Consider the following 19867-nt stretch of genomic DNA (forward strand, 5'->3'; position numbering starts at 1 on the left):
TTACCTTGCATTTTCTTTTGGTGAAAGAGAAACTTCTCCATCTGGTGCAATGTCTATCTCGCAGTGTTCTGGTTGGATCCCTATCCCAAATAGCTGTATATCCTGAGAAGTATCTGCACCAACCCTAGTATGATCCTGGTTAAGACAATTACAATGAAAATAAATTTGCTGCTTCTATTGACATAGGCACATACTAATTCATCACAAAGTATGTGCAATCCACCCTGGAATCCCATGGCCATATTCATTACACAGTGAAACTATTGCTAGCCTGGCAGAGGTAACAAGGCCCCTGTACAAACTCTCTAAAACTGATCTCACAGAAATATATGCCCACACTTAATTATTATACAAAGATTGAGACACAATGCTGTACATGGGATTAACCAATTGCCTTTGCAAACTAGAAATATTTTCACAGCTTAATTGTTCACAGTAATTTCTGCTTATAACATTTAGAAACATTTGGTTGCATTTATTATATAGGTCTAAGAAAATAGGTTCCTAAGAACAAAGATAAAAGAGCTAGGTTTAATTATTACAACAATTACCCATCTGAAATCTACTAATAGCAATCCAATTTAACTACAGTCATACCTCGGGATAAATATGCTTCAGGATAAGTATTTTTGGGTTGCACTCCACGGTGACCCAGAAGTAACGCAGCACGTTACTTCCAGGTTTCGCCACTCGCACATGCGCAGGTGGTCAAAATGACGTCACGCGCATGCGCAGAAGCGGCGAAACGCGACCCATGCACACACGCAGTCGCATCTTACGTTCTATTCAGGATGCAAACGGGGCTCCGGAGCAGATCCCGTTTGCATCCCGAGGTACCACTGTATAACAAAAAACCTGAATCAGTACTGAGTACTATATACGAGAAAGAAAAACTTGGCTTGAATCTTAAGAGATAGAGGTCACGGAATGAAAAAGCTATCTTTATACACATTTATTAGTATGCCTATCAATAAACTGAATACATACAGCAAACTATCTCATCATTTTATTTTTTTGCTGAGATATATGAACTGATTATCAAAATTAAATTCACAATGGTATGGACTATGTGCATAACAAACAGCAGAAGTTTACACAGAATCTAAATTTCTCCTTCCTGGACCAAAATTATGATAAAGCCTTAGAAGTAAGAGCACTTGCCTACACAAGAATTCATATTAGCCTTTTTGACCACTTACTAGGAAGGGTTAAACTGAGAGAATCATAGTGAATGATCAGGTTAAAGAATGGAAGGAGCAACGGATTTTCTGCAATGTCTTTTAGTTTTTGCAAATAAAGTACTGACTGAAAAGTTTTTTTATTAAAAACAAGTAAGGAAGTTTCAGTCCCATACTTTAAGAACCAATGTAGATATAAAAAGGTAAAGGTAAAGTACCCCTGACAGTTAAGTCCAGTTGTGAACGACTCTAGGGTTTGCGGCGCTCCTCTTGCTTTACTGGCCGAGGGAGCCGATGCTTGCCCGCGGACAGTTTTTCCGGGTCATGTGGCCAGCATGACTAAGCCGCTTCTGGCGAAACCAGAGCAACACACGGAAACGCCGTTTACCTTCCCGCCGGAGCGGTACCTATTCATCTACTTGCACTTTGTGGTGTGCTTTCGAACTGCTAAATTGGCAGGAGCTGGGACCAGGCAACATAAGCTCACCCCATCACAGGGATTCAAACCACCAATCTTTCGATCGGCAAGCCCTAGGCTCTGTGGTTTAGACCACAGCGCCACCCGCGTCCCTAATGTAGATATAATCCCACAAATTCAAATTTAGTGCAGTTTTTCAAGGGAAGCTCCAAAACACTATGGAATTTAATGCCTTTTTACCTTTAAATAGTAAACCAATAATTCATTGAGTGCAGGATCTGCATTTAGATTCACCAGGTAGCACTTATCTTCCCCAACCTTGATGCCAGAAGTTTCAAGGGAAATGCCCATACTCTCTAGCTGTCTTTGTCTCTCCTGTAAAATACACAGGAAAAAAATTAATTCATCAGATCTAAGTGCCAATAAACCTAAATATTATGACTTGAGACATAATCACAGGCAAAAGAAAAACAGCTGCTGACACTGCTCTACGAATCTTTACACAAGAATTCACATAGAACTATAATAGGTAGGTTCCATATCAGTTTCCATGCTTCCACTTTTCCAAAAGGGTGGTACAAGGGGGAAAACCTATTTGGATTTAGAATCACCTTTCTCACAAACTGCTCAACTCTGAGGCATAAAACAAACTCTTCTGTGAGCAGAAGCAGCCTTCCTCATGTGAGAGGGTACCATTGGAAATAAAAACAGAGTTACCATTAATCTGCACCCAGCTAAAATAATAGGTCTAGAACAGATAACAAAAGAGGTTGCACAACTATGACTAACACTATCCAATAAGCCTTTCATCTATTATGACTCTTGTTCATCAGTCAATGAAACAGACTAGTGAAGTCATGCATACAGTCCTATCAGTGCCTTTTAAAACAATGCAACATATTATTACAATTTATAACATTCTTATAAACTGTGGTTGGACAACATGCCACAATAAAAATATGTTTAAAATATACAATTAGAATGTAAACTAATTCTTCTAATCTTTGCTGTTTTTTTCCACTTTCCTTCACAATAACCTACAACAAAATAACTTAGAACAACAGAAGTACCAATGAACATACAATTAGATTCTGGCCGGAGGAAACTTAACAGTCATGAGATAAGAGAATCATCCACAGAGCAGGAATTAATGGACAGTTGTTGCAGTGGTGCTAAGTAAGCAGTGGGTTCCCTTACAGACCTTTATGGAAATCAGTGCATTTTGACTTAATCCAAAGGATCTGGAGTGAGCAATGAGGTGGCCAAGTTTTCTGATGACACCAGTGGTAAAAACGAAAGGGGACTGCAAGGAGCTCCAAAAGTATCTCTTCCAACTAAGCAATGGGCATTAAAATGAATTCCAATGTGAGCAAATATAAAACACACTGAGGTGAAAAATCCTAACTTCACATATACACTAATGGGGTGGAGAAGGTGACTGCGGAAAAGTTCTCTCCCTCTCATATAATACTAGAACCCAGGATAAAAGGAAGTACTACCTCACACAGGGAACAATTACTTGCCTTACTTCATATTCTCTTGCAAAATTTGCTGATGAAACATGAAGGAATACAAAAATACACTGAAACACCACTCATTTAGGCCAAACTAAGCCATATTAATACCTGGCCCTCAACTTTAGAACTCCTTAGCTTTGCTTCAAGTGAGCATGCTCGTAGGAATACAGTGACATGTGAGTTGTGACAATTATTTGCTGTAACAGAGAATGTTTGGGTAGCTGCTTACTGTGACTGTAGGTTTTAATCCAGCTGTTATTTTTGCAGCCATCTACGGAATGAGCAGCTTTGTTTAATACCTAAGTAAAGCCTATGCAACCACAGCAAGTATGCTAGCATTGTGTGACATCAATATAAACTGTGTTAATTAACCTACTTCCTCAGGATTTCCTTAAACTTTATATATTTTGGAATTTTCTTTAGTTTTCCAAGTTTTTAATTTGCATCTTGTCCTGTTGCATGTCACCATACATATTTGTTGGTTTGTTGCCTAGTTTTATTCACACTATTGTAAACTATAGTGGACTATTTTAATGAAAGACAGTAAATAAATATTTTAAATACATAAAATCCAGGTGAATGGCAAGAGCCACAGATTTTCAGGAAACAGTATGACAGCCAGATCACATTTGGAAATATAAAACTTGTCCATCTCTGTTCCATAGACTATTATCTTATTATTATTTATTGAATTTATATACGGCCCTATATTCGCAGGTCTCAGGCTACGTACTGTAATGCAAACTTACACTAATTAAGCATTTAGCAGAAAGAATACTGAAAAGAATACCTGTGCAATTTCTTCTGTTTTCCTTAACTTCTCCTCCCAAGTGACAGTCAGTTCTTTTATTAGTTTCTCAGATTCCTCCAATTTTTCCTTTAACTCTGGTGCCTTCATAGCCTTCATAGCCAAAATATGACAATTACAAACATTTTATAATTCCCAATTTATCCATGACAAATTTTAATCCCGTTCTGCTAGTCAAACAAATTGGGTTGTGAACAGAATCACGTACATGGGTGTAAATACTTAGAACCCCAAACTACTCTTTCATTATGTTTAATTGTGCTCACCATTTGGATTTCCCCCTTCCCACAAGAAATTCAGATCATCAATTCATCTTCAAATAAATCCTGTTGTGATACAAATTTTATAGCCAATTCAAAAACATTAACCTCCCCGCCCTTTGTAAAATCTGTATGGAACTAATAAAAAATACAACTCACTGAATCCCACCAGTAATATTACCATATATTTACCTCTGCCTGAGAAAGTTGCTCTTTTAGTTTCTCTACTTCTTCACGTAGTTCTCGGATGACCCTGGCATTTGGATCTTCATTTACTATAGCATGATTAACTATCCTTTTAGCTCTGTCTGCATATCTCAGTGTGGAGAGTGTTTCTTCATAATTATCAGCTGCTGGACTAATTGTAGCTATCATAGCTGTTTGGCTGTTTCCTCCCAAGTTGTCCTAAAGAGTATATTAAGTAATTCATAAATATGTGAAGCTATTTGAAAATATACCCCTTCTCTAAACGCACAATTTCACTACATTTAGCATACAAAGGTTTGCATTCACTGAAGTCATTGCACAAGCAGAACAACTTTCACTTGCACAAGGGAACTTCCCCTCCTCCTTTCCCAACTCTCCAAAGCAGATCTAGTGGTGGAACAGAGGGTACATGGGGGATGGAGAGGAAAGGGAAGTTCTGTTGCATGGGCAAAAGTCATTCCATTCACATAATGATTTAGTTGAATATAATGCACACTTTTAAAATCAAGGTGCATTGCTTTCAACCGCATCTGACGTACAACACATTGGATATTTAGCTCTCAGCATTACAAAGTATCATGCAAAAATCAGAATGGCAAGTAAACAGTTGTGTCAAAAGGTTAATATAGCAAGAAAAAGCATGTATCATACCAGGAAGAGGTTACATCTAGAATATTTCTTAATTAGTCAAAAAAGTTTGCACACTGGTGTGCAGGATAGCATATCAGTCCATGACACTTCCGCTTAGAATGATACTGTGCCATGTCTTACCTTGAGAAGCCAGGTGAGTACAGAGTCTCTGTAAGGCACAAATTTGTTTTTCCCCTTTCCTGCTGCTTGGTCTGCAAGTGATGAGATAACCAAACCTAGTGTTGAGAGTGACCTAGGAGAGCAGCAAATTGTTATCAGCTAGAACATGTAACATACAATTTGTCAAAAGCTGCAATGAAATTTAATCTTGGGGGGGGGAGGTAGCTTCTGTGGGGTGTAATAAATTCTAGAATTTGTGAAGATTTAAAAAGGATTTCAAGAGTAATAGAAATCTGTAGAAGAATAAAACTGCTCTGTAAAGCCTATGGAGCTAAACACTAAAAGGTGTTCCATACAGGTCAAAATGAGCAACAACAGTATTAAAGGGTGCTTTGTAGCACTACAGTCAAAAACACAAGCAAGCAAACAGTGCAAGAATAGGAAAAAGCATATTCAATTTTAGAAAGAAAGAGCACCTCCTACTATAAAGCTATATAAATAAGAGTTAATTATCTGCCATTTGTTTATTAAGAAAATAGATGGATAGCAAAAGCAAATTTACTGCAAACAAATGAAGCAGCTTTTAGAATTCTTATTTGGGAGTCACTGTAACTACTTGTTGCATGATGATGATGATGGTGATATAATATATATTATACCCTGCCCATCTGACTAGGTTTCCCCAGTCACTCTGAGCGGCTTCCCACAGAAAAAATAAAAATAAAAATAAATCAAACGTTAAAAGCTTCCTGAAACAGGGCTGCCTTCAGAAGTCTATGGAAATTTATATAGTTCTTTTAACTCTTTGACATCGGCTGTGAGGGCATTTCACAGGGCGGGTGCAACAACTGAAAAGGCCCTGGTTCCCTGTAATTTCACTTCTTGCAAGGAGGGAACTGCCAGAAGGCCCTTGGAGTTGGACCTCAGTGTCCAGGCTGAACGATGTGGGTGGAGATGCTCCTTATCTAATTAAGACCAATACACTGAAGTGTTTAAGGAAAGCAACAAGTTTACTGAGAACTCTGCAACCATTAAAACCCTGCTCTTACTTAGTTGCTGTTAAAGCAATATCCACAACTGCTTGGGGAAATGGGTGTGAAGAAATTACAATGTGCAAGCACCTTTTCATTCTATAAAGTGCTGCTGTCACTTCAGGTTAACGATTTCACATTAGTCCCATGCCTGGATCATAAATGGAAAAAATTTGCAGAAAGATAAAACTAATGTAACATTCAGAATTTTGAATGCTATTTGAATGTAGTCTGATGAGAAGCCTGATTTAAAGGGCCTTCTGATGAGTACAGCTAAAGTGAATGTTTATTTGGATACTTTAAATTCACTCATGCCCTTACTTGTTTATATTGCTGCCTTCCTTCAGACGTTCTCCTGCTGCTCCTGTTTTAGATACTCTTTCACTACCAGCCAAATCTACCAGGCTGACTTTGCTCACTTTCTCTCCAGAGTTCTAAGCAAAAACACAAACATACAAAAACAAATCAATCTTTTTAATAGCCTACTATGATTTCACACAGTGCAAGAAACCATAAAATACAGGCAAATAAACTTGAACAACAGCAAGAGGCAGTTGCTGTGGTATTTTTAAGTCACTTTCATATTACTGTTTAGTACAGACATCTTTAGAATTAACAGTAGCAAATCTCTGTAAATACTAATAATAACTGTGCCCAATTTACATTGAATTATATACGCCCTATTGGCCTCACAATTCCCTGTAAGGGAAAAACTGAAAAACACCAGACAGTCATAATAAAGATGCATGCTATTTCATTACCCTTCCCATTCCACATTTTCCAAGAAAAAGAGGTCTAACACATTTGTAAAAGTTACTCATTGTGTATTCATGCAGATTCATGTGCAGGCATAATAAAGTCAGTAGAAACCTTTTTGGAGGTTCGGGATCTATATATAGCATCTCTGTCCTTCTACTTAGCCTAGACATCTCCAAAATATTTTAGTTTTCCATGTGTATGAAAAATTTCATGAGGACACTTCCACACAAATGATCACTATGTCCATCCTGATGAAATTTATTTGGAGAGTTCTGTATTACATACTCTTCTTCTAAGGATCCATCAAGTAGCAGTCGATATCAGTCCCTAATAAGAGGATGTTAAATTTTCTGACTTCCTGGAACCAATCCTAAATCTGGTTACCAAGCAACAGATCTCTGGTCGTGTTCTATTCCAATACTTTATTGACCATATTACATTTCTCTCCCTACCCCCATACATAAGGTGGGGCAATCTGATATATATTGACTGTCATGTCTTGATGAACTACTTCCATAAGGTTTCTGGTGGCTGGTTTGTACCTGCCCATTCCTATGTATTCATTACCATGAAGACACATCAAACCAAAGCAACACAGGAAGTGCTGTACTGGATTTTTACAAACCTCTATAATCTGTAGAATAACAACAAATACAGTGTCTAATAGTAATGTGTGTCTACAAATGACATTTGAAATGTCATGCGCTCTTTGCTGGAATCTGCTTGGCATGGCATCTTAGATCATCTGCCATCGTGTTAGCTTCTCATTTCAGATTAAGGAATACTATTCATATGTGTATCATAGATTTTAATTTGGGACTTAACCATTTTCAGTACATTTCCATTAACATTCTTCTGTACTGTTAATCTGACATCCCTATTTTAAAACACATGTGTCTGGGACTGGGGCGCCCCTGAAATCAATGGGGAGGAATTTACAAGTTCACATACTTAGAATCACATTAGTCACACAATAAAATTTCCAAAGGCCCTTAAACTCAATTCACTTACGCCAGACTGCAGGTCATAAAGAGTCTGAGTTACTATAATATTAAATACAGCATGGGAGCGGCTGCTTTCCTCATTCATGTTAGTTGCTGCAACTGTTCGGGACTTGTTTCCCTCTGACATCAATGATTCAATATCCTGAAGCATAATGAAAACAATGGATGAAACAAAGAATTTATTCTTCCCATTCACAGTGTTTCCATTGGCTCAAAGAGTTGATTCACCTAGAATCACTACCTTCTCCATATAAAGCCCAGAGACAATTACATCATCCTAATCACAGGTTTACCCCATCCACAAACAGTTTAGAAAACAGAAGGTGCCTTAATTTATCTTCAGCTGATTAATATAATGTAATTGTTAACAGAATAACTGAAATCAGTCAATGGCTTAAAAACTGCTAATATGATTTCCATAATGAATTTATTTAGGAAGTTCTTTTTTTACTTTAAAATACTCATCAGCCCCGAATATACACAAGGTCTCTCCTTTAAAATGTATTTCTATGCCACCTGTGCTTTTTCTTCAACCAATCTTTAATATTTACTTATGTATTTATTCAATTTTGGGTAAGACAAATTGTTTTCATCATATAAATTGTATATGCATGTGTTTCTTTTCTCAGCTCACAGTGCTCACAGCCTGTAACAAAGCAGTGTGCCATGGCTGCTGTATAAACTCTGTCCTTGCTCCACCATACCCTAGCAATACTATTAATATCATTAGATATTTGGTTTTTACCTACCTCAAAGCTAGTAACAGCTAGTTGAGACAAACCATCTACATATGGGCCCAAAACTTTGTGCTCACGAACTTTGAGGGACTGTCGACTCCTTTGAAAGAAAAAAATGGACTTGTCTAAATTTTATCAACCAACTTCTAAAAAAGCTCATCTGCTTGAAATGTCAAGGGTAATTACAAAGATAATTATTTAATCAAATAATTTTAAAGAACATTATAAAAAGACTTTTGGTATTTTTCTCCCTATAACTTGTTTTAACGTCTAACTTGCCCTCATCTTCATAGCCTCAATGTGAAAAGATTTAAGAAGAACCTGCTGTAGGACCCATATAGTCCAGCAATTGTTCTCACGGTGGCACATCAGAAAACTATGGGAAACCCAAAAGCAGAATCTGAATTCAACAGCACTCTCCCCACTTATGATTTCCAACAACTGGCATACAATTATCCAAGGCTGGGGTAATACTCTCCCTGAAAGTACAAGTTCATAGTCTGAGGGTGCTCCTGGGCCCATCTCTGTCACTAAGAGTCCAAATTACCTAAATGGCTAGGAAGGCCCTTTACCAGCTGCAGCTGGTAAGACAGCTACAGCTATTCTGGATCGGGATAGCCCAATTAACATAATCCATGCATTGGTAAACTCCAGATTGGATTACTGAAATGCACTCTATGTGGGGCTGCCCTTGACCCAGAAGCCATAGTTAGTTTAAAATATAGTAGCTCACTGGGGTGGAAACACACCATCACACTGCAGCACTACTGAAAGAATTGCACTGGTTGCCAATTAGCTACTGGGCTTGGTTGAAGGTGCTGATATAAACATCTTGAGAACAAGCTATCTAAAAGATTACCTCATTCCCTACATACCCTACCAATCATACCATCTTCAGGAGATGGCATATTGTAGGTATGATCTACAAGATCTACAGAAGGTTGATTTCAGGGTGTCAGAATCAACTTTTGGTGAGGCAGCTCCTACACTTTGGAACTTCCTCCCATTGAATACCAGAGAGGTGTTTTCTCTATTTCCTTTTTGGTGCTTACTAAAGACATTCTTCTTTCAATAAGCCTTCTAAATCTTTATCCCAATTGGTATCTGTTTTGGGTTTGAGTTTATTTTATGAATGTGCTATTGCTATTTTAAATGATTTTATATTATAATTAATTTTGAAATTTAAATTAGAATTTAATATATTAATTTTACTAGTTTTCATAACTATAACTGCTTAATATTACTATGAACCTTAAAATAATATAATAATATCAATAATCACTTCTAAACCCAACCTATTATTAAATTACAATCATATTCTTAAATCTCCCCTAACAGAAAATATGGATTCGCTGAGTCTTGGTTGGCATTTCACTTTGGTAAATATAGCTCTCTCTAGTAAGAGCAGATAAGTTCACACTACACATGGAAGTGACAGATGATAACCTTATAGGACTGACTACTGGGTCTGCTTGATGGGTGGTGATGTGCTATTTGAAGCATGCAGATAAAGGGAGCTGAATCTCCTCTTTCCTCCCCCCACCCACTACTTTTAATTCCAAAGCTGACCCCCTCCAAACATTTTTATCTCTACTGAGCTCCGATAGCAGAAGTGAGCCTGGTTGGTGGTGGGAGAGAACTCCTGGAGGAAAAGGGCTACAAGTGGGAATGCTGTTGTCAGAAAAGGTTTCAGTACAACCTCTGGTCCTTTAAATCACAACCTTCCCACACATCTGAGGCACAGTCACATTTAAAGCAATCGTGTATAGTTTGGGTCTCAGTGCACAAAATATACTCTCATTCCTAACCTGTTGTGTTGATCAACATTGAAAAACAAGTTCCTTACCCTTTAGGGTCCAGTAAATCTCTGACCTTCTCATTATAGATTTCCATATAGGACACTTCAACTTTAAAAGTATGTGAATCATTTTCTTCTGAAGTGATTCTTTGAAACAATGCACAACAGAGCCGTGGGATCAGACCCAGTTGTTCTGCATTGCCCATCATTGAGAAGGATTTTCCAGAGCCTAAAACAGAATATAGAAAAGAAACATGTATTATAAAAGCTCTACTTGCATTTTCAAATTATTTCCTACAAAAAGTGAAGGCAGTTTGCATGTAAGTCAATGAAACATGCAATTAAGGGTTCTCCATGCAATTAAGTATTTGGTTTGGCCTAAGTGCTGGATTTGACCTGGGAAGAGGTTAGTGAGGGGCAGGTTAAGAGGTCCCACCTCTGGCCTACAACATTAGCAGTGGCCTACAGTATAAGGGCTGCTGGAAGCTGCTCTCTCAGCACAGCCCTGCAACCTACAACAGGGATGTTACAGTGAACTATGTCACAGGATTATTATATACTTCTCTCTCAGCCAAATCTGCAATGTGGATAACGATTCTCAGCTTCAGCCCAACAACCAACCTTCCATAGGGGTCTCAGATTATTAGCCTTCAACTGATGGGTCAGAATCTACTATCAGGTCACACAGCCTGATGTAAGGTGGGTTGTGAAAACATCACAAACACTCTTTAAATATATGGCAAAATATTAAGAAATGGGTCCCCAAACGCATGTTTGGATTAAAGGTGGGTCCCAGGTCTGAAAAGATCAGAAACTACTGCTCTAGATAATACCATAGACTACTTAGAGGCTGAACTGCAGCATATGATATGAACTACACTGCAGGACTATCCTAAGCCATTTTTTTATATCTGCAAACCTCAGGGTTACTCTGAGCATGCTGATGCCTCTTCTTTTGTACACAGGTGGTGCAATTTTGACTCTAGCTCTACAAACACAAGACAACTCACAATGGCATTTGTGTATATGATGATGACAGTACAGATTGTTTTCTCATCCTCATCTGTCCACCTTATGAATGTCAAGCTATTTAGTTTAACTAATATGTTGTGAAAATATATAGATGCTTCTTTTGTGGAAAGGAAATGCAAAACAAGTAAAAGAAAAAGCTGGCACCTTGTCTGCACATGACTTAACTTTGTGAATTTTCATCAAATGCATGTCTTGCTATATTTAATAGTGTTTAGAGGAATATTTCAAGTAGAGCTCTCAGTTCCTCTGAACTATTTGCAAGTGTACAAAATTGAACATGCAACTGTCTTAGCACAATAATTGGTGCTCTCTTCTTCTGAACTAAGTTCATTAGATTATGCATACACAACCAAAGCATAATGGTCTGAGAAGGCATCTGTATAGTCTCAGATTTCAATGTTGCTATTAAGAACCTGTCTGTATAGAACAGTACTGATCCCACAGTTTAAGATTATCCTTAATGAAACTAGACTTGTTTCTTCAGATTAAGGATGTGAAGCTTTGTCTATTTACTGATCATTTGTCTCAAAGTCAGAAAGCTCTACAACCAGATCCTGAGTATATTTATTCAGGAGTATGCTCTATTAAGTTCAGGTAGATGAACATAGGAAGACAGTCATGAGTGCTATTAGGTTTTGAGTTAAGAGATATTAAGAGAGAAGTGACTGGGATGTGATGCAAGAGAGAAAATATATGTGGCAAAGGAGAAGTCCAACACTGCACTCAAGGAGAGGTTCGGGCTGAAGAAAGGCATTAGTTAAGTGGCACTCCTGGCACAGTAAAAAAATCCCCACTTGTAAAAACCTCTCACCTGTTTGTCCATAGGCAAAAATGCAAGCATTATACCCCTGAAAGGCCTTCTCAAGAATCCCTTCACCAAGGCACTTGAACACTACTTGTTGACCTACAAAATTTAATACACAATTGAGAAACCAAAGCCTCAAAATTAAATAAACTAAGTTTTATCACCACAAGCAATTTAAAAAGTGAATAATAAAGCAGTTGTAAAAAACTTTGCTTAGATTGCTTAAATATGACATCTAAATGCATATCTAGTTTTTAACACAATGATTTTCTAACCATATCAAAAGTATCAACTTGATACACAATTTTTGGCTTGTATCCAATGCATCACTAAGTGTTTCATCGGTGCAAGAATTCCCACTTGCACAATGAGACTTTCCCTTTCTCCTACCCCATGCACACCCCACATCCTCCCCAAGTCTGCTCCAGGGGTTGAAGCCCTCAAAGAGATTTAAGGGGTATATTGGGGGAGGAGAGGGAGGGGAAGTCCTGCTGTACAACCACAAATCCTTGCACTGGCAAACCACTTACTTAGTGCTGCATTGGATAGAAGCCATTGCATCCATATTGGCATAAAATTCATCATTTGGTTGAGTATTGGATATATGTGTACTGGTACCAATCACATGGGTTGCAATCACTTGATAGGATCCAGATACAAGTAATGCTTAGAAAAGTCCCACTGATTTCAACAGACATAAAGTTAGTAATGATGAGTATTGATGTTAATATGTCTACTCCAAGCATGATTTACACTGCAACCCTGGCCATCTTTACTCAGTGCTGCCACATTCAATGATACTTACTCCCCCACAAATAAGCTTCTGATTACCATCAAAGTCTGGATTGAACCCTCTATTTTTATCACTATTGTCTCGAGAGAGCTTGACAGCATTAGGTTGTCCTATACCAACTTATTCTGTTGTAGCACTGCCAGAACAGCTGCTTCTAAAATATTGATCCACTTGTGAGTCTTATGATATATATAAAATTGTGCTGTTTTGATAACTGTCCCTCTGTCTAAACCAGTATTTGCTTTCTCACATGCATACAGAAGGTGGATTATGTTTTTAAATTAAATAATGCTGATAATGTGTCTCCTTAAAACTCTTTTTAAACATTGTGAATGAACAGCACTAATTTGTGCATTCATGAAACATAAAAACTGCAATGCCCAAACCATTTTATTATGTAACAAAACTAAAATTGACTTCGCTCCAATAACTAGCAACAAGAGAAAGATAGCTTTGAAATATGGGTCTAAAGAAATAAAGGAGAAAGCTTCAGCTTCTAAAAAGCAGGTATTGTCGGCACTTTGAAGTAAGCATTTCAGATGCAGTATTTCTACCATCCAATTAATTTTTCAAGTAATCTGCTTTTAACAGAATCTTTGATGTATTTTAAATGAATATTTCTAATACGATAGTCAGTTTTCTCTTCCCAGTCCTATTGAGAAGGAAATGTAGAAATGAACACAATCTGGATGGTTTCAGTGTTGCTTCATCCTGCTGTTTCTTTATTGTCTAAAGTCATGAGTTCAGTGTGGGTAAACCAAATAGAATAAATATAATTAGAAAATTAAGATGACTACAAGGAAAGGACAGGGTGTGTCGCAGTGAAAGAATACTCAGACATGCACTAATCAACCCACAGTGGCTTTATATACAGGTTATAAAACACTAACAAAATTCAGGGAAACCATGGATTTTCTGTCAAGTATATAACCAAATCGTGGGTTTAACCACTGAGCCCAGGACTTGCTGATCAGAAGGTTGACAGTTCGAATCCCTGCAAGGGGTGAGCTCCCGTTGCTCGGTCCCAGCTCCTGCCAACCTAGCAGTTGGGAAGCACGTCAAAGTGCAAGGAGATAAATAGGTACCACTCTGGCGGGAAGATAAACAGCGTTTCCGTGCGCTGCTCTGGTTCGCCAGAAGCAGCTTAGTCATGCTGGCCACATGACCCGGAAGCTGTATGCCGGCTACCTCAGCCAATAAAGCGAGATGAGTGCTGCAACCCCAGAGTTGGCCACGACTGGACCTAATAATGGTCAGGGGTCTCTTTACCTTTACATAACCAAATCACAATAGACTTAGAACTCATAATAAAATTAATAACTTTGTAAACAGAGAAAGCAGGAAAATGTGGGTTCTATTAAACATGGGGAGGGAAGTAGAATTTTATAAATCATCAGCCAAGCCTTGCAGTAATTACAAATCATACCTGCATATTTTGCAGTATTTGATTCATCCATAGACCAGAAGCAGTAATCAAAGGCAAACACCTGCATATGAATAGAAAAAAGCAAATTAAAAACTATGAAAACTCACACCATTTTGAATAGCAAATGCAACATTCGCAATTTGCAAAAGAAACCATTTATATTCAAATGTCTTTTTAAAAATCCCAGATCTTTCTGATTATTTGCGGTTAGTTTCTTCTTATATGAGGTACTAACTAACAACTTGTTAGTAGGCTTGGGAAGTGACCATCAGCAGCAGTAGTAAAAGTAATCCACAGCTAATTGTGGCATGCCATGACATACAAACTGAGCCATTGTGGACCACCTCCCATACCCTCTGATCATTGACCATGTGGCTGGGGTGTATGGGAGTTGCAGTCCAAAGTATCTGGAGGGCACTAGGTTGGGGAAGGTTGCAACAAACTAAAGCATGCAATTATATATTTCTTATCACCAGAATTCTGACAGCTGTGCTCATTATATTATTACTACAGTGGTACCTTGGGTTAAGAACTTAATTCGTTCTGGAGGTCCTTTCTTAACCTGAAACTGTTCTTAACCTGAGGTACCACTTTAGCTAATGCGGCCTCCCGCTGCTGCTGCACCGCCGCCGTGTGATTTCTGTTCTCATCCTGAAGCAAAGTTCTTAACCCAAGGTACTATTTCTGGGTTAGCCTGTAACCTGAAGTGTCTGTAACCTGAAGTAACCCAAGGTACCACTGTATTTTGTACATATTTAACAAACATTTTGTGCTTCTTTCCATATCATTCTCTCTATGCACACTCTTTAAATACATTAAGTGGATAAAATTACTCAAAATTCATGTCAGTTGTGAGGTTCAGGTGTTTATTGTCTAAAGGTCTAACCCATTTCCCATCTTTTCAGGCTGAAAATGTATCAGAGCCAGACATAATGCAGGAAATTGGGCATTAGCTCTCCTGACTACCACTCTTTTAAAACACACAAACATTTTCTTAAATGCAGCTTTGATGGGCTCCAATTTTTATCTGAGTACTGGCTCTAGGAAAATAGTGTTTATTCCTCTGCAGTATTTTCTAAACTAAATTCCCCAGGCTGCTATTAGCCCTACTAGAGGAAAAATACAGGTATCTATATATTTCTCTTCTAGCAAGACCATTTTAGGTTTTGAAAACTCTGCAAAGAGAAGGGTTAAAAATTCCTTCCTCCTAAACTCATGCGCCAATAAAAATGGGCAATCCACTTTAAAGCTATTTAAAAAACAAAATTAGTGTTGGGAGATCTGATCATGGATATCCTATATATTGTGTTTGACCCTCAGCTACCATTCTTACATAGAGGAGGATGTGGACATACCGTATTTTTCCGTGTATAAGACTAGGGTTTTTTTACCAAAAAAATTAGGTTTGAAATTGGAGCTCATTTTATATACGGGTAGTGTTGAGGGGTGTTTTCTTAATTTTGAGTCCTCAAAAACAGGGGACGTCTTATACATGGAAAAATACGGTAGTTACTAAGATTATGTGAACCTGACACTTCCTAGTGGAAGATGGCAATCTGGGATGGAATTCAACATCACACTAAGGTGATAGTTTCATACATTTGAGACACTACTTCCTACACATGCAACCTTGGGTCCCAGATCAACACCACATGTATGTTACCACTGTGTCAATGAAATATGAAATGACCCTCAGTAAAATGCATATAATTCTGTATGTATGCCTGGCAAAGCAGGTCTGCTTAACATGCACCTCAGTCTTATGTGACTGTCAAAAATTCACACTTGAATGTATCAAATTCATATTACAAAGACAGACCAGAGCTGGCAACTTCCAAACTTTTTCTCTGCACCAGGTTGTAGAACAAAATTAGATAGAAATAATGCAGGTTCTAAATCCTATTAGAAAGCAAAGCTATTGAACTGAATGTGGAAAAGCATGCTAAATATTGCGAGCAAATTATCTTTATTTTGATAGGGAACAGTATTTTAAAAGATCAGTCACTTACCTTAGGAGACTTTCTGAGGAATGGAAATACAGCAATAGCAGAAAAGGATTGTCAATATATCACCCACAGATTGGAAAGCATTAAAAAGAATGGGAATATATGGTTAGTGCCTGAAACTATTAGAACACTCTGTATACACCATAAATTATTCTGGTTGGAAAGATCAGTGAATTCAATATTTAATGACTTAGGAAAGCAATAATTTTTTCTCTTCCAAAAATAATGCATACTAACAAGATTTTAAGAAGAAACACACCTGTACAACTTACAGGAGAGAATGCAATTACAGTATTAATTCAGGAATTCCCCCCTTCATTCCCATGTTGTTGTTTAGTCATTTAGTCATGTCTGACTCTTCGTGACCCCATGGACCAAAGCACGCCAGGCACTCCTGTCTGCCACTGCCTCCCGCAGATTGGCACTGCAAAGAACAGTGCTGGAAGGAAGAGGTGGTTTCTGCTTTTCTTTTACTGAGCAAAGTATGATGCTATTGCCCATCAGTTGATGAGCAGTTGGGAGTATGCTTTGTTCAGAACTCCATTTTGCTAAGGGAACTCTGAAAAAAGTCAGCATTTTAAAAGGAAGGCTTTCTTCTCTTACCTCCCCCAGCAAGAAAGGGGACTGAAGGAAAGAAAGAATTCTCCCTTTCATACCCCTCCCATGCTGCTGCTTGAAGTGGCCTGCACATGGACCTTCAAAGAGCACTGTTGGGAGGCGAAAATGGTTTCCATCAAACAGAAGCTGCTTCTCCCTCTTTGAGCAATTTGCACTCCTCTGGCAGGAAGCACACCTTGTTCTAGCAAACTGGAGCCCACTTTAAGTTCCTGATTGCTCTTTTGAAACCCCACCCTTATCTGCCCCACACCTGACTAAATGTATGACATCAGGTGTAGGGTGGGGGCCAGGGACATGGTTTCCCCAAAATGGCTTTGCAGGCCAAGTGGGAAGGCCTGGTGGACCAGGTTTGCCTGGTGGGTCAGAAGCTCCCATTCTAGTTCTATACTTCCATATGATGTAAGTATCCAGAACTTCCTTCAGCAAGTTCTGGTAGTTCCTGAACAAAATAGTGTTTTTCTATTAGATGGAAGGTAAATTCCATGTTGTTTGATTGGCAGAGACAAAGATACTAATTTTTAATGAAATTTAAAATTATATTAAATATAATTTCCATAGCTCAGTTAGGGGACATAAAAATGTAAGTGCTGGATAAATTATTAAGAGTGTTGGGACACCAGGATTCAAATCCCCACTCAACCATGAAGCTCACTGGGTGACTTTAGGCCAGCCACCATCTCTCAGCCTAACCTACCGCTACCTCACAAGGTTGTTGTAGGGATTAATTGAGATGGGAAAAATATGTGCAGCATCTTCAGCTCCTTGCAATAAACCAATATATATATATATATGCAGATGTCAATCTTCATTTCCATCTGAGGCCACTAGTTCTTCACATAAGTAATTGCACATAATTAGAGAGCTGCATAAGGGTGAACAACTACACAATAAATTTATGACTTGTATGTACAACATGTAAGCAATATTCTTTTGTGGTTCCTAGTTGAGATTGCAACATATTGCAAACACATTTACTACAATGTGTCATGCTTTGGTCAGTTTTGATCAAACTGCAGTCAACTTGCTCTGCATGAATCCATTGAGATCTTAGGCAGAACTGGTTTTCTCTCTTTGTACATAAGACTGTGCATGGTAGCTGGCTGAGACTGTTTCAAAAGTATGTGTTGTGACATGTTATGGTACCTTTCTACTGTCATTAATACATTGCATTGTGTTCAGCTGATTGGATTACTGGGCTAGTTATCTGTTGGGGCTGTTCTATTTACCTTGGTTGTCCTAAGATGCTAGCATGTTTAACTGAAATAAAATCTATTTGGTTTCATTTTTAAAAAAGTGACTTGTATGTACAAAACTGCCATCACAGAACACACACCACAGGCAGAAGTTTTGTATCACCTCAGAACAGACACTTAAATTAAGCCAAATCAGCTGAAATATCTAGTGAGATATATGAATGCATGGACCAGCCTTTAATGATATTTCCAGAAACATTGTTATAACCACAACAGAAGAAATAAACATTCCAAGTCTCATGTTTCCACACAACAATCTCAATTTCCTGAGCGATAATGGAAACAACACTTCATGTGTTATTCCGGATAGACACAGTCACTAGGAATTCTGCACTGACAAAGCAGAAGCATGTGAGAGAACTGCTTGAGATGAGCAAAACTGCTGTTTAGACAACTATTTCAATTACATTCACATTAATAAGCTAAATTAACTTTTACTGGTGGTGGAGTGCCAACAAAGGCTTTGTCTACTATTTGTCTATTCTTATACATTACTGAACATCTGAAATGAGGATCTGAATGAGGAATGTATTCTCTAGTGGGATTAGATATCTATCTATGTAGGAACTATATCTGGATGCAACCACAAAAGGAGCAACCACCATAGGCGCCAACTCAAAGCGGTTCAGACCCCTTCGTCCCCGCAAATGTTTTGGCAGGCTGGGGACTCCCAAAACTGACTGTGTTGAGCCACCTCAGCCTCCATCTCCACACATGAAAGCACAGATAAGGCACCCAATCACACACCTGTCTCCCAGGGTGCCCTCCCTCTGTCCATCCTTCCTGCAACCTTCCGGGGGGGCAGGCTCCCCAAATATTTTATTCAAGTTGGTGCCACTCACTTCATCATAAAGCATATACTTTTCATGGACAAAATCCCAGTTCCTATATATATATAATAATCTTAGGCAGCATGATCTAATTCAGTATATGGCTGCCTCATAAGTTCAAATAGCATAGTTAATAGCTTGAAACTCTGAGTGACCATTTTCTATATTTATAAAAGCTTTCCACCAAAAAAGATATGACTACTACAAAACTGAAAATGCTTTATAGCAGGAACAATGTGAAGCTAATCTAAGGGCAAATTTTCCTGGTATAGTGACAGCTTCCTGTGTAACTTTGTATAAATCAAGGATGGGTCAATCAAGGTCAACCAGTAGACAGATTATTCTGCCTCAGTGCCTAAAGCCTCTCTTCCCATTGTTATTATTAAACACTGCTCATTTTACACATGCATAGATATGCATGTGTGTGTGCTGTGAAGCAGTAAACCTGCAAGTTGTGTATGCATGTGGAACTGCTTTCACAATCTTTGAAATAAATATCCCACCTTTATGTCTTTGATGCCTGCTTGGGCATTTCCAATCTGTCTCTCACTTTCAGATCCCTATTTTGGGAATTTGGGGCAAGCAACTCAGCAGTGGAGGTGTAGAAAGAAAAATAATGTATCTGAACCATGTAAGC

At 38.2% G+C, this 19867-nt stretch overlaps 1 protein-coding gene across 6 annotated transcripts in view; it reads right to left on the reverse strand.

Annotated features, from left to right (window-relative positions):
- The window catches only part of KIF13A (kinesin family member 13A), a 73864-nt gene that overhangs the window by 43060 nt on the left and 10937 nt on the right, over window positions 1–19867 (reverse strand). For all 6 annotated transcript variants that reach the window (XM_083623662.1, XM_083623665.1, XM_083623661.1 and 3 more), the window contains exons 3-14: window positions 16533–16545; window positions 14524–14584; window positions 12311–12403; window positions 10516–10696; window positions 8682–8769; window positions 7940–8074; window positions 6491–6603; window positions 5160–5271; window positions 4374–4586; window positions 3904–4014; window positions 1837–1971; window positions 5–135 (exon numbers count right to left, since the gene is read on the reverse strand). In XM_083623662.1, the coding sequence (XP_083479788.1) occupies window positions 5–135; window positions 1837–1971; window positions 3904–4014; window positions 4374–4586; window positions 5160–5271; window positions 6491–6603; window positions 7940–8074; window positions 8682–8769; window positions 10516–10696; window positions 12311–12403; window positions 14524–14584; window positions 16533–16545 (1386 nt within the window). The remainder of the gene's footprint in view (window positions 1–4; window positions 136–1836; window positions 1972–3903; window positions 4015–4373; window positions 4587–5159; window positions 5272–6490; window positions 6604–7939; window positions 8075–8681; window positions 8770–10515; window positions 10697–12310; window positions 12404–14523; window positions 14585–16532; window positions 16546–19867) is intronic.

The sequence above is a fragment of the Podarcis filfolensis genome (assembly GCF_964270895.1).
Source record: "Podarcis filfolensis genome assembly, chromosome: 7".
Taxonomy (NCBI): domain Eukaryota; kingdom Metazoa; phylum Chordata; class Lepidosauria; order Squamata; family Lacertidae; genus Podarcis; species Podarcis filfolensis.